Here is a 12,722-nt window from a genome sequence, read left to right as displayed (position 1 = left end):
ACTCAGTGTATTTCAGTCTGCTACTCAGACCCTTTGATGAAGCAGGTATTTTTCTTAATATCTCGTAGGAGAAAGGAAACACCCCGCTGCACGTTGCTGCTAAGGCAGGACAGACTTTGCAGGCGGAGTTATTAGCGGTTTATGGTGCCGATCCTGGCACGCAGGATTCCAACGGAAAAACTCCAGTTGACTATGCAAGGTAGAGGGCTCTGGCATACGTGATGCTCTTGTATATTAACTGATGTTCCTAAATCACACGGTGAACCTGCTTAGATACGTTTCTGTCCTGAAAATAATTTGACTGTTAAATGCTAATAAGTAGTTTTTCCAGGAAGAGCAAATGCATAGAGTATAAATAAACATTTTCATCGTTCCGTAGCCTGTACTCCCCTGGATGCTCAGGAGAGCAGTTGTGATCCCACTGGAACAGGCTGTGCTGCTCTAGCAGCTCACAGAAAAGGAGTCTGAGGAGGAGAGTTTCTGCAAGCTCAGCAAGCTGAGTAGACTCCAGGAGTGCAGATTAACCAGGGAGTTGCTGTGGAAAAGGGCTGGACACCACAGACGGGTCGGGGGGGCAGCAGGGAACCAGGCCTTTGAGTGGCAGAGAGCGGTTAGGGTCATCCAGCTGCAGGGCTGCGCCCTCAGGACAGCAGAATGGCTCTGTGCTTCCCGAGGGCAGCAGCATCGCGTCAGGAGGGGTTAGACACGAACGTCTCTGCTGATAGTTGGGCAGTCGTGAGGCACTGCAGGACCTGCAGCCCAGCACTGAAGGTTTTTTTGTGTTTCTGTGCAAAACTGGACATTACCAGTCAACTAGAAGCTGCACGTTTGTGTCAATAAAACATCCTGGTTGCTCTGGTGGCTTTTGAGTCGAGGCCGTACGTTGAGCCTGAGACCGAGTACGTATGCTTGGTTGCAGAACACAGTGTGCCAGAATAGTTCTGTTTCTCAGTGCCATCAATTGTGGAGCTGGATGAGTTTGCTGCATGAGCTCAGGAACTGTCTGGAAAATTGTAAATAACATTTTCAAAATAGCCTCTGTAATCCGTTGGTTTTCTGCAGCAAAGCAGTAGAGAGGTTTTCACAGACCCATTTTGGGATGTTCATCAAAGTTGTTCTGTAGTTTTTTGCCCGCTGGAACTTACTGTTGAGAATCTGCCTGAGGCTGTGCTGTGTCACTGCCCTCAAACAGCTGCAGTGTTGAGCAGTGGCTTGTACTCAATCTATTGCTCTGACCATGTATTAATTTTTTTTTCGTGTGTCTCAAAATGCATAACTAATGTAACTTTTGTGTGTGTGTGTGTGTGCACCAGACAAGGTGGGCATCATGAACTGGCAGAGCGCCTGGTGGAAATTCAGTATGAGCTCACAGACAGGTTAGCTTTCTATCTCTGTGGCAGGAAACCAGGTAAGGAGAAAAAACTACACTCCCATCTTTCCCTGTTAATTATAGGACAGTTCAAACTGTGGTGTATAATGTTTGTGTCAGTGTTACTGCACTTCTTATGTGCTTTTCAAATACTTTAACATTATATAAATTATACAGGAAGAACTCAGGAATGTATAAGATGTAAGGTTAGTGATAATGCATTTAAAATTCCAAAAATTAAGTTCCTTTTGTTTTTCCACAAACGTTGGTTCTGTAGATGGAATACCCCTGAATGTGTGGAGGAACTTAGATGTAAGATCAGATGAGAACTGTTTAACTTCAAGGAGTGAGTTGGAGAGAAAATACACGTTGTGAATGTTGAATAATCCGCAGGAGATACCGTAGAAACTCTTCTGAGTAGTTTCTTCTCACAAAGTGCAAGAGCAGGGGAGCATCCAGTTAAACGGGTACCTTGTGAACACGGGCACACTTAGGAATGTTTAGCCACTAAGTGCCATAAAGGCACCTATGTTAGATTTTTTTTTTTTAATGGCATTTTAATACAGTGGATAAGCCTTAATTGGAATCTTTGATAGCACCAGGACATTGTGGTAGGAACCTTTTTTTAAGACTTGCAAGCTGCCTATAATTGGAAATTGAGTGATTATTCGGTGTTTGCCTGTGGCATGTGTCCGTGGATTTCTCATTACTATGGCTTTTAGTAAAGCTGAATCCAAGCTGTATATCCTGACAACACTGAAAACTGTAGTCCAGGTACAACCTGTTAAAATGCAATTTGTTTTCAACTCTAGAGCATAAGAACGGCCAGCACTTTGTTATACCTCAGATGGCAGACAGGTAAGCTGCTGATTCCATGGCATGTCTAAAAACATCAAAATAAAAAACCTAACAAGTTTCCTTTCCTTTCTGAAACGGCTTTTAAGCTTGTTGTCATTCTAACTTTTTAACGTGTGCCTTTGCCAATCTCGGAAGCTTTTTTTTTCCTAGAAAGAATATTGTTATTTAAGCAAAATCAGAAAATTATAGAAGTTTACTGTGTTTATTAAAATGCAGGGGGAAGGTGAGACAAGTACATCAAGGGGACACACATGGGGATTCCTGGGAAACAGATTTTGTAAATAATGTAAGGACCAGTTGAGTTAGTTTCCTGAAACAGGAAACTTGCAAGAAAGCTGTGTTTTTCTCTGAAAATATTTATACTTTTGATTTTCTGAGTGCCTTTAACTTTTTGATACGATCAATGAAATCCTATTTCTATGGAACGTATCAAGTATTAATCCTAAGTCCGTGTTTTTCTTTTATTGCTCTGCCACTGGAAATAAGACGGCTGTAAGTAAACTGCTGTTCACCTTCACTGCTTGCCAGATTTCTGAGAAAAGTTGCAATAAAACAAAAATGATAGATAGTAGGTAATAGTTAGTAAAACCCTTCATGTTAGCGTCTGTAGGTTGGTGAGAGATGCCGTGTTTAGCTGTTGGGTCACGCACTGTGTGTTTGCAGTGCGAGAGGTTCCGCAGAGCGGAGTGGTGGGGTTTGCCTCGTTCTGCAGAGACAGAAGTTGACCTGCAGACAAAATGACTTGTTCAAAGATGCTGCTCAGAGCCTGCAGTACAGCCTGACTGTCTGACCTCTGCCTGATGTCCTCTGCTGGTCTTTTTCCTTTTTTTTGCCTTTCCTGGTCTAGGTGACTGCCTACACAGACTCTCTGTGATGTCAGTTAATCGTACCAAGGTTTTATTTCAGCCTTTCCACCCATGTAGGTTGGGAGCACCTTCCCCTGGGTGAGACAAACAGGGACCCAACACTTGTCAGCTTCCTGCTCTGCGTGATGAGTTCTGTTGAATGGCACAATTTTCACCTTGTGTCTAGTAAAGAGATTATTTACTGATGGGTACAGAAGAGTTTTAAGCATGGCCCTATTGCTGTAGCCAGTCACCAGCCTGGCGGTCACCTATCTCCCGCACAGTCCAGCGGAACAAATCCTGTGTGTTTTCATGGGGTTGAGTTTTGGTCAGAATGGTCGTATTGTTCAGACTCCTTACAGAAAGCGTTTTGTTGCACTACAGCTTGGCTGCGTCTTGAGCTGTGCAAATGTGGGTATTCATATTCCAAGGGATTTTGGGGATTCTTTCACTTTCAATTTAAGATTGTTTAGAAAAGATTAAGAATATACTAATTGGTATATTAGCAATATTGGTAAGATCGGTGTGTTAAAAACTATGTTAAAAAAACCCTAAAAGATTAAGGAGTTTCAAACAACAGTGGCATTTTAATCATTGAATTATCAAAATGCAGATTCTTGTGCTTGAACAGGCTGTTAAATGCTGTAGATGTAATGATCACTTTTTGTTTTCATAGCAGTCTAGATTTATCAGAACTTGCAAAAGCAGCTAAGAAGAAGCTTCAGTCTGTAAGTAAAACTTCTTGTCTAGACGTGGCAAACTCTGCACTTTCAGGCTGGTTTCAGCTGCTATTAATTCCTGCATAAATAAATGTCAAACTCTGTAGCAAGTTGGAAGTCTGGAGAAAAGCATGAAAATAGGCAGAAATGGAGCAGCAGAGACAAATCTGTGACAGAGAACAAATACTTGCTGGTCTTGTCTGGGATGCTATGTCTGTCTCCTGGTTCAGAACCCTAAACTTTGTTGTTTGTCTTGCTCTCGTGTATTTTATATACATCTCTCTGTTAAATGTTGCTGTTTGCCTTTAACTTTATGGAAAACCAGAACAGTGCATTGCTGTCTGCTCATGAGTTGATAGTGATGCCAGCTCACTGGTTTTGCTAAAGCACTGGTGACCAAATCCTTGTGCAAGTTAGAGTGAGGATATGTTTTCCCTCTACTTAAAGCTTTTAGCTGAAGGAAGTTGTATCAAAGGATACAAATTTTGCACTTGGGGGAAGAACAATCCCGGTGATGCTCTTCTGTTCGACATGTCCAGTTTGTTTTAAAGGTGATGCTGGTGGTCACAAGAATCCCAGCTAAGCCGGGCAGCATGTGCAGGACTGGTGCTCAGACACTCATCGGTGCAAACTGAACACGAATCCTGCTGTAGAACGGGTTTTCTGCTGTTAACTTGCTGCTTCAAACGCATCGCTCGCTAGGAGTACGTGGGCTCCTGCGTTGTGTTTTTGCAAGTTGTGGTGGGTTGACCCTGGCCAGCTGCCCCGCACCAGCACGGTCCCCCCAGCAGGACTGGGGGAGAGCACAGGAAGAGCAAAAGCGGGAGAATTCCTCGACTGAGATAAAGGCAGTTCGTTAGTCTCTGAACAGCTGTCTTGGAAGCCAACAGTCCAGCTACCACCTCTCCACCCCAGTCATTAGGGCTGAGCGTGCCGTGGGTGGTACGGGATGTCCCCTGGGCGGGTTCCCGTCACCTCTCCCGGCGGTGTCTCCTCCCGGCTTCGTGCCCACCCTGAGCCTGTGTGCTGCTGGGTGGTGGGGTGGGCAGAGCAGAGGGATGCCTTGGTGTTGTGCCAGCACTGTTCAGCAGCGGCCAAAGCAAGGTAGTGTTATCAACCCTGATTTAGCCCCAAAGCCGCAACACAGCCGGCATCACGCGGGCTGCTGTGAAGAAAGTTAATTCCCTGCCAGCCGGACCCAGTACACAAGCAAACACGCTGGCTTTATCTGGGTTCAAGAATGATGGCACGTGCTCTTTGGGTAAGAATTTAGGACTGAAGCTCTGATAAAAAACGGGGCTGGTTTTCCTGTAAATAAAGCTAAGCCCTAGAAGAAGTGTTAGGTTTTTCACCGTTTTCAGTAGAGCTTGTCCCAGCGAAGGACGATCAGCCATCTAGCCAGGCTTGCTCCCGCTGTCAGTTAGTTGTCAAGTCTGGTGCCCACCACTAGCGTGATGCGCTGCGTGTCAGTGGGTGAAACACCCACAATGCCCTGTGACGGCTCAGTTTCACCGTCAGGCATCTCCTGAGCCATCCACTGTAGGAACAGTTTGAAGCACACAGGCATTCGGTGAGTCTTCCCTGTTCAGTTCTGCTCGTGCCTACAGGGGCGTTTGGATACCTCATTCCCACAGCAGCTCCGCTTCACCCCAGGTACATCAGGTCTTTTTGTGATCGGATAGGAGAGGGAAAAAAATAAAATCCATTAACCAGTGAAGGAAAAGCGTAGAACAGTGGTGGTGTCTGTACCCAGCAACTGGGTGCTCATGTAGGTCTGCTTAATGACTGGTTTGCTCTTGTATTTTCCATGTTACAGAGCTCTTAGGAGGTTTTGTTTCTTTTCAAGCTGTAATTATTCTCTTCCACCCTTAGCTAAGCAACCACTTGTTTGAAGAACTTGCCATGGATGTGTATGACGAAGTTGACAGAAGGGAAACAGATGCAGGTGAATGAGGCTTTCTGGGATGTGTGTAAAATAAACTTGAATTGTTACCTTACATCCAAGATGCTCGAGCAAGCATATGTAAAGTACTGTTGTATTCAGTAATGGCTGCTAATGGTAGTTCCTTTGTCTTGTGTGGTCTGAAGGTGACCTTAATTGAAAAAAAATCTTGTGTTTTTTACAAAGTAGAGAGTACCCTCTGGGGAAAAAAAGCCTTCCTTTGAATTGATTGTTTGTGTTTGAAATTGTGGTCTTTTATTCTTTGAAAAGAAACTCTAGTCAAATAGTACAGGAAGGTTATTCCCTCTTCTTATTTATTTATTTTTTTTTTTCCTTCCCCGAGCAGTCTGGCTTGCTACTCAGAACCATAGTACTCTTGTGACAGAGACCACAGTGGTCCCTTTTCTTCCTGTAAATCCTGAATATTCCTCAACCAGGAATCAGGTATGCAATCTTCTTCATATTGTAAAACTATTCTTATTTAATAGGCCAGGTATTCTCAGTAATACTGCTTTGTGTGCTTTATTATCGTGGAAGAGTTGCATCTACTTGTAAAATAGTTTCACATTTCCCCTGCCCTGGAGCGTGCAGCTGGGTAATTTAAATCACATGGTTTGTGATAAATGTAACTGAAAATCAACTCGCTGTAAGGGCTGTGGTCTCAGTTTCACGTGCGATCTCTGCTGTTCATCTAATGTACTTTTCTTTTTCTGCGTTGTTCTGTGACTTAGGGAAGACAGAAACTGGCTCGATTTAATGCCCACGAATTTGCTACACTAGTTATAGATATTTTAAGTGATGCCAAACGGAGACAACAGGGGAATCCTCTTACGGGCTCAAAAGGTGAGAGTGTGCTGGTGGTCGTTGGCTCTTCGATACGCAGTTCTTCAGTAGTTTGATTGATACCATAGCCTCGTTTGGAAGTGCCATATGAATGGAGAAAGGGATTTATACGGTTTTATAAATGATAAGAACTGAATCATGTGGCTAGCAGGCTATTGGCAGCATATGTTGGGCCACCAAAATCATGCCCAAGCACAGGAGATCTGTCTGTGAAGGTTGGTGTTTGTAATACAGTGACATCGAGTGGGATACGGGCCATCGGGAAGATCTTTTTCAGATGGTTCTGATTTTTGTGATAACTTGGTAAAATTTTTCAGAATACTGCTGTTCAATCTGAGTGACACTTCTTTTGATTGGCGGCTAGGGTAATGTCAGCGGTTAGATGCTGGCTGTGCTGGCTGCTCTGGACGTGCAGGACTTTGCTGTAATTTAGAAGCGCTTCAGCTTATTGCTACTTTGCTTAAAAATGTTTACTTTCTGTACGTCCTGAGCATGAGGGATGTCACAGAACACAAACACCAATGCCAACTGCCAAACAGAGCCGTGGTTCTAGGCATGACGGTATGAAACAACATCTGAACGCCAGTTCTCCCTCTGGAGAGAAAATACAACAAATCTCCTCTAACTTTTAATTTTTGCCTTTATTTGTCATTGGAATGTTGACGTCCGTTGGTCCAGTGTAGTGTGTTTTGTTTGGGGTGTTTTCCCCTTGTATGAATTTTATTAAGCTGCTAAAGCACGATTCTCACAACTTACATTAAACACTTGTCTAAACACTTACAAGACGTGAAAGGACAAAACCATGAGGCTTCGATGTTTTGGACAGTAATAAACCATACCTATTAGGTGGATCTAAACTAATTTTTTTTGAACTGGGCTACTCAAAGGATACTTTGTTATGGCATGTCTTGTATTGTGTCTCTGAAGATCTTTTCTGATTTTGTTTTAATCACTTTAAAGTATGCACTTCCATTTCTTCTCCAAACTTACTAGTATGTCTCTAAATGGTGTGTGTTGATCTACAGAAAATGTGGAGCTGATACTCAAATCGATCAGCAATCAACATAGTAGTGAAAGTCAGGATAACGACCAGCCTGATTATGACAGCGTTGCTTCCGATGAAGATACAGATCTGGAAACAAATGCAGCTAAATCAAACAGACAGAAGGTGGGTTTGAAATGTTGGTACGCACACCGAATTTTAGTCATAAAGGTCACCTGCAGCCAATCTTGCCCCTTGTGCGGGGATTTAACGTGCATAAATTATCAGAAAATTAATGTTTTAATTAATTTTTTCAACTTTATTTCAGAATCATCCCTCGGTCTATGAACTTTCTAACAAAATTAAGTGTTGTGACTTAAGCAATTTATATTGTAGATAAAATGCTTCTCCAGTAACATGCGCTACTGTGCATGTCTGGAGAGAAGATCTGGATCTAATTGCGCAGATGAAATAATTTGAGCTACCAAAACACGCCTAATCAGTGATTCCCTGCTATTTCCCAAACTGCTTCCTGCTGGGGAAGTATTTACAGCAGCCCAACAGTGACTGAGTGTTGTAAACCATTCCTGAAAATAAAGCAGCATGGCAAAAGAGGGGCAGTAAACCTAGCAGTGCCGTTGTAATCTTCCCTGGTAGTACGCACGCTGGATATTTGGTAATCTGTCTTTTATGAATTTGCAGTCCCTTCTTGCATATTTTAAAAAGTCCTTACGAAACAATATTGCGTCACTGAAATGTGGAGACAAATGTTTTTGTGCATAGAGGAGCTCAGAGAGGATTGACATCCAATTTCTTTTATATTGGACTAAAATTATTTTAACGAACGGATCATATTAATTGGAACATAATTTGAGCCGTGATTCCTTTAAAGCAAGTACATGAAAAGCTGTTGAAATCGCACACGCTGTCTCGTGTTCCTTTGGGAGTCTGTTTCTCAACGGTGTACATGTTGTTCTCGTGCTGTTCGTAGAGCCTGGACTCAGACTTGTCAGACGGCCCAGTGACAGCCCAAGAGTACATGCAAGTTAAAAATGCCCTGGTGGCTTCTGAGGTGAAGATTCAGCAGTTAATGAAGGTGAACATCAACTTGAGTGACGAGCTGAGAGTCATGCAGAAAAAGGTAACCAGCACAGCAGTGTGACCCCTTCCTCTTGATGTGTTCTGAGTGGCCCAGAATAAACCTGCTGAAACCAAAGATGCAATAACCCGCTATTAGGGTAGTGGGAAAACTTGCTTTAAAATGGAGCTGCTTGGAATCGGATGAGACTGTCAATGTGTATGTGCAGCACAGGCTTTGAATGGTTTTTTGTGGAGATGATGGTGATCTGCTTAGTTCACTTTGACATATGTTTTCCAAGTGACAAGACAAGTTGCTGCAAGTCTTGTATGTTTTTGCTGTCTGGCTCCAAGATAAGCAGTCTTCAGCGGCGAGGAAGTGCTAGCACACGTCTTACCTGTGGGCATGTACCCCTATAATGTACTTCCAACTTTTCCAGTAAATGTATTGGGTTTTTTCCATTAATAAGCCTAGCTGGAATGAGGGGAAATTAAAGTCCCAGTCCAGTCTGGCAGTAGAAAATAATCTGAAACGTGGCAGTACAACATAAAGTTCTTGTATACCGGGAGGCCAAGATTTGTTTGTTTTCTTGTTTGAGTCTGTGGGAAATAGCACATGAAGGAGATAGTGGTAAACTCAATTATTGCTTTAAACCTTCAGCATGGGTTTTGTGTAGACAAGTAGAAGGTAGAGGCATCTCGCAACATGAATTGCTATGCATAGATAGACTTATAAAACAGAAAACTCAGCATTTTTGCTAAAAACTTAATTTAAAGCTCCAACAACCCAGTTTGGAAGACAGACTTTCTAATCCTTATATAAACAAATGAACAATTTGCTGAGTGCTTTGCCAGTGTTCTGGTAAATAGAGATTTTTGTGGGGTAAAGGGGAATTTGTGTCCGTATTGAGTTCGCTATCCTGTCTGTCATGCTAGCCTAGGCTGCTTCCTCAAATTAATTCCTTTGCCTAGTGTTAAAAATCCTGTTTTCCAAATCATTGCAGTACTGCAGGACTTACAGTACGTGCTGCAGGAAGCTCTCTCCCTGGAGAGGACGTTGTCCAAGCGGTGTTCCTGCAGCAGGGCAGAGGCTGGTGCTTTGGGGAGCAGTGGGCACTGGGGAGCTCTCGGCGCCTGAGGCCAGGCTAATTCAGCAGATTCGAATATCCTTGTCTGTTGGGTGCCATCCTTCTCTCACAGTTGTGTTCAGCTCTGTTGGCATGGTGAACACTGACAGGAACCTCGGGGATCTCAGGGTGTTTCCTCGGTCTTCTGACACCTTCTGCTGGTTAAGCATTTCTCTGCATCAACTGAATCAACTGTTCCCTTCTGTTGAGTTTCTTCGAACAGATGTAGCCTGTCTAGGGAGAAACAATATCCTCAGGGCCTACGAATTGGGGAGGCTTTAGGATATTTACTGGTGTGGCAGAAGAGAGATCGTTGCTGTGCTGCAGTGAACTCGTTTTGAAAGATGTCCCGGCCAGGGCTCGCTCCCCTTGGAGATGGTGTGCGTACCTGTGGGGCTTGCCCTCGGTGCTGGGTGGCTCTGGACCGGTGAAGGCTCGGTACAGCCGTGCGCCAGCGCAGGGTGGGAGGAAGGGGTGGCAGCTGTCTTGGCTCTGAGCTGCCGGGAGCTGGGAATGCTCTGCTGGGCCTTTGGGAAAAACACATTGATGTCTTGCCACTACTTCAGCAATTCCAGTGCAACAGGTGTAATTCAAGAGTCTCTTTTTGTTTATTTTTTTTTTCCTAAGCAAGAGCTTAGAAGGTCATAAACTAAAAAAAAAAGAAACCTACCCACTTTATGTATCACTTTAGCCAACTGTGTGTCTAATCTTCTGCATGGAGATAACAAAGCAAAAGATCTTCGTTGAAGAAGAGACAAAGCACCACTTGATGAATGCTGCTTTAGAGTAGATTCTTCCTAAATAAAAATTAAAATAGTTCCATTACTTCAGTGAGCATTCTAATGGAAAAATACGGGTTGGGGTTTTTTAATGCCTGAGGATTTTATTTTTAGGTGCTTATAGGTCGTTAAGAGTTTGGTCTGAGTTCACATTAGCTGTTGGCTAAAGCTGCACCAAAAGCACGTTTATAAAGTGTGGAAGAAGTGTCAGCTCTAAAGCTGACCTATTTAATTGTCTCTGACGTCAAACTTTAAGGGGGTAGCTTGGCTCCTGGCTGATCCTCAAATCTTAAGACTTGATGCATTATACTGCAGAGCATGCAGAAAGTGAGGAGAAAAAGCATAAATTATCTTGATAGAAGCCTGCACGTGCAGTGTAGGGTTCTGGGACGTGCTCCAGGCAAAATAGGATTTTTTTTTTTTTTTTTTTTAGAGAGATAGTGTTCTTGAAGGTTCATATGATGCAAAGTAATGCAAGTAGTAAATACGCAATTTCCTGTTTAAAAGGCCATCAGCTGTTTGAAATATTATACTCAATTATTGTTAGAGAATTACTGTTACTTTATTTTTTACATCTTTTCTTTATGATGTGTTAATATAGCAAACTTACTCCGAGTAACTCCACAAAAAAAAATCAGAATTGTTGCATACTCTCCATCAAATACATAACGATAAAAAGCTTTAAACTTATTTCTCATTGGCTTCTTAGGAAGCAGTAGCTGATACTTAATTTTCATAAGCTAAACTCTCTCCTCGCTTTGCAGAGCAAGCTCTAGTTTGCTTTGTGCTGCCTCTGGTGTCTGTGCTGTAGTTCTGGCATTTTCAGGTTTCATGGGCCTTATGTTAAAGTTCTTGTATCGACTGCTGAAATGGGTCACTGTGCTTGAAAAACTGTTTTGTCGGCAGTCCTCCCCCCACAGCCTCCGTGTGTTACACAACTTGTGTGCCAGTACAGTCGGGCTGGAAGAAGTGGATTCTGTGCTTTTAACTACAACAGACGATTTTAAGACCTAATTTAGATTCCATCCCAGCAAAAAGTGCTAGAAATCAGCACCTAAGACTTTCCAGATCTGGAACATAGATGTTTCTGTGCTTATACTAAGCAAGTCAAGTGGATTTGTTAAAATGAGTCAAACCCCAGCTCCTAGTAAGGGGGTTCACCAGTAAAGCTGACAAGCGTGTGTTGTGTAGTCAGTTTGCTTTTGACGCTTGCTGTTAGAAAAACCAAGTCCCACTGCTAAACGTTTCTTTCAGCTTCAAACGCTGCAGAGTGAAAATACCAACCTCAGAAGACAGGCCACCACCAATATATATCAGGTCCAAAGTGGTTCTGAATACACAGACCCTACCAACAATTCTTCTTTAAAGCGGCGGCCATCTGCACGGGGTAGCAGACCCATGTCCATGTATGAGACTGGATCAGGGCAGAAGCCCTACCTCCCCATGGGAGAGGTCCCATACCCAGAAGAAAGCATAACGAGACTGCAGCCTTTCCCTCCACATGTAAGTAAAACTGCTGATGCTTCTGCATTTCTTCTGATGTTCAGCTTTTCTGTCTGTTCTGACTGTGCTCGTTTCCCAACGCTGCTCGACTGTCTGCTGCAGAGTGAACTGGAGCTGTACGACTTGTTGATGTTTGCTGTATTAACATGTCTGCAGGAGCTTGATGGGTTGAAAAGTAAAAGCTGTAGCAATATTGGAATACGTAAGCTGGAGCTTTTGGCTTCTGCTCAGCTGTTTCTTTTAACCACAAGATACATATGCCAAATACCAATGTGTGGCTGTTGGAAAACCAGGAGGGGTTAAAAAATTTAGTATTCCGAAAGAAGGTAGGTAAAGTTCATGGATTTCTTTCTTGGCCTGGGCCAATTTCTGAACTTCAGAACCACCTTTCAAAAATAAAATAAATTGAAGCTAAATTTTCACTAGGCTGCCAGTTTGTTATTCTGAGTTTGGAACCGGAGGTCAAGATGGGTTAGATCTGTTAATTGAACAAATTCTTCTGGTTTAGTATTTTCCTGTATGATGTGCTGATAGAGAAGAGGGAGTTCTGTATTGGCCCCAAGGATTCTGCACAGGTGGGTTCACACTTTGGATAAGTGACCCGACACACCCTAGTGCTTATTAAAGTTAGTGTTTTGTTGCATCTTTTTTCGATTGCCCTGTGGGCAGGAATATGGG

The 12,722-nt window shown here is 43.1% G+C and overlaps 1 protein-coding gene across 8 annotated transcripts in view; it reads left to right on the top strand.

Moving 5' to 3' along the window:
• Positions 1–12,722, top strand: part of GIT2 (GIT ArfGAP 2) — a 33,615-nt gene that overhangs the window by 6,401 nt on the left and 14,492 nt on the right. For 3 of the 8 annotated variants that reach the window (XM_086473928.1, XM_086473926.1, XM_086473933.1), the window contains exons 6-15: positions 69–199; positions 1,314–1,408; positions 2,182–2,227; positions 3,749–3,800; positions 5,664–5,736; positions 6,080–6,177; positions 6,465–6,576; positions 7,602–7,744; positions 8,550–8,699; positions 11,796–12,044. In XM_086473928.1, the coding sequence (XP_086330054.1) occupies positions 69–199; positions 1,314–1,408; positions 2,182–2,227; positions 3,749–3,800; positions 5,664–5,736; positions 6,080–6,177; positions 6,465–6,576; positions 7,602–7,744; positions 8,550–8,699; positions 11,796–12,044 (1,149 nt within the window). Of the gene's footprint in view, positions 1–68; positions 200–1,313; positions 1,409–2,181; positions 2,228–2,713; positions 2,720–3,748; positions 3,801–5,663; positions 5,737–6,079; positions 6,178–6,464; positions 6,577–7,601; positions 7,745–8,549; positions 8,700–11,795; positions 12,045–12,722 lie in introns of all 8 variants that reach the window. The other 5 variants (XM_086473927.1, XM_086473931.1, XM_086473929.1 and 2 more) reach the window with 5 other exon arrangements.

Source organism: Leptosomus discolor, chromosome 16 (assembly GCF_034619465.1).
Source record: "Leptosomus discolor isolate bLepDis1 chromosome 16, bLepDis1.hap2, whole genome shotgun sequence".
Taxonomy (NCBI): Eukaryota; Metazoa; Chordata; class Aves; order Leptosomiformes; family Leptosomidae; genus Leptosomus; species Leptosomus discolor.
Note: the sequence above shows the minus strand (reverse complement) of the source record. Positions and strands in the feature narration are given on the sequence as shown.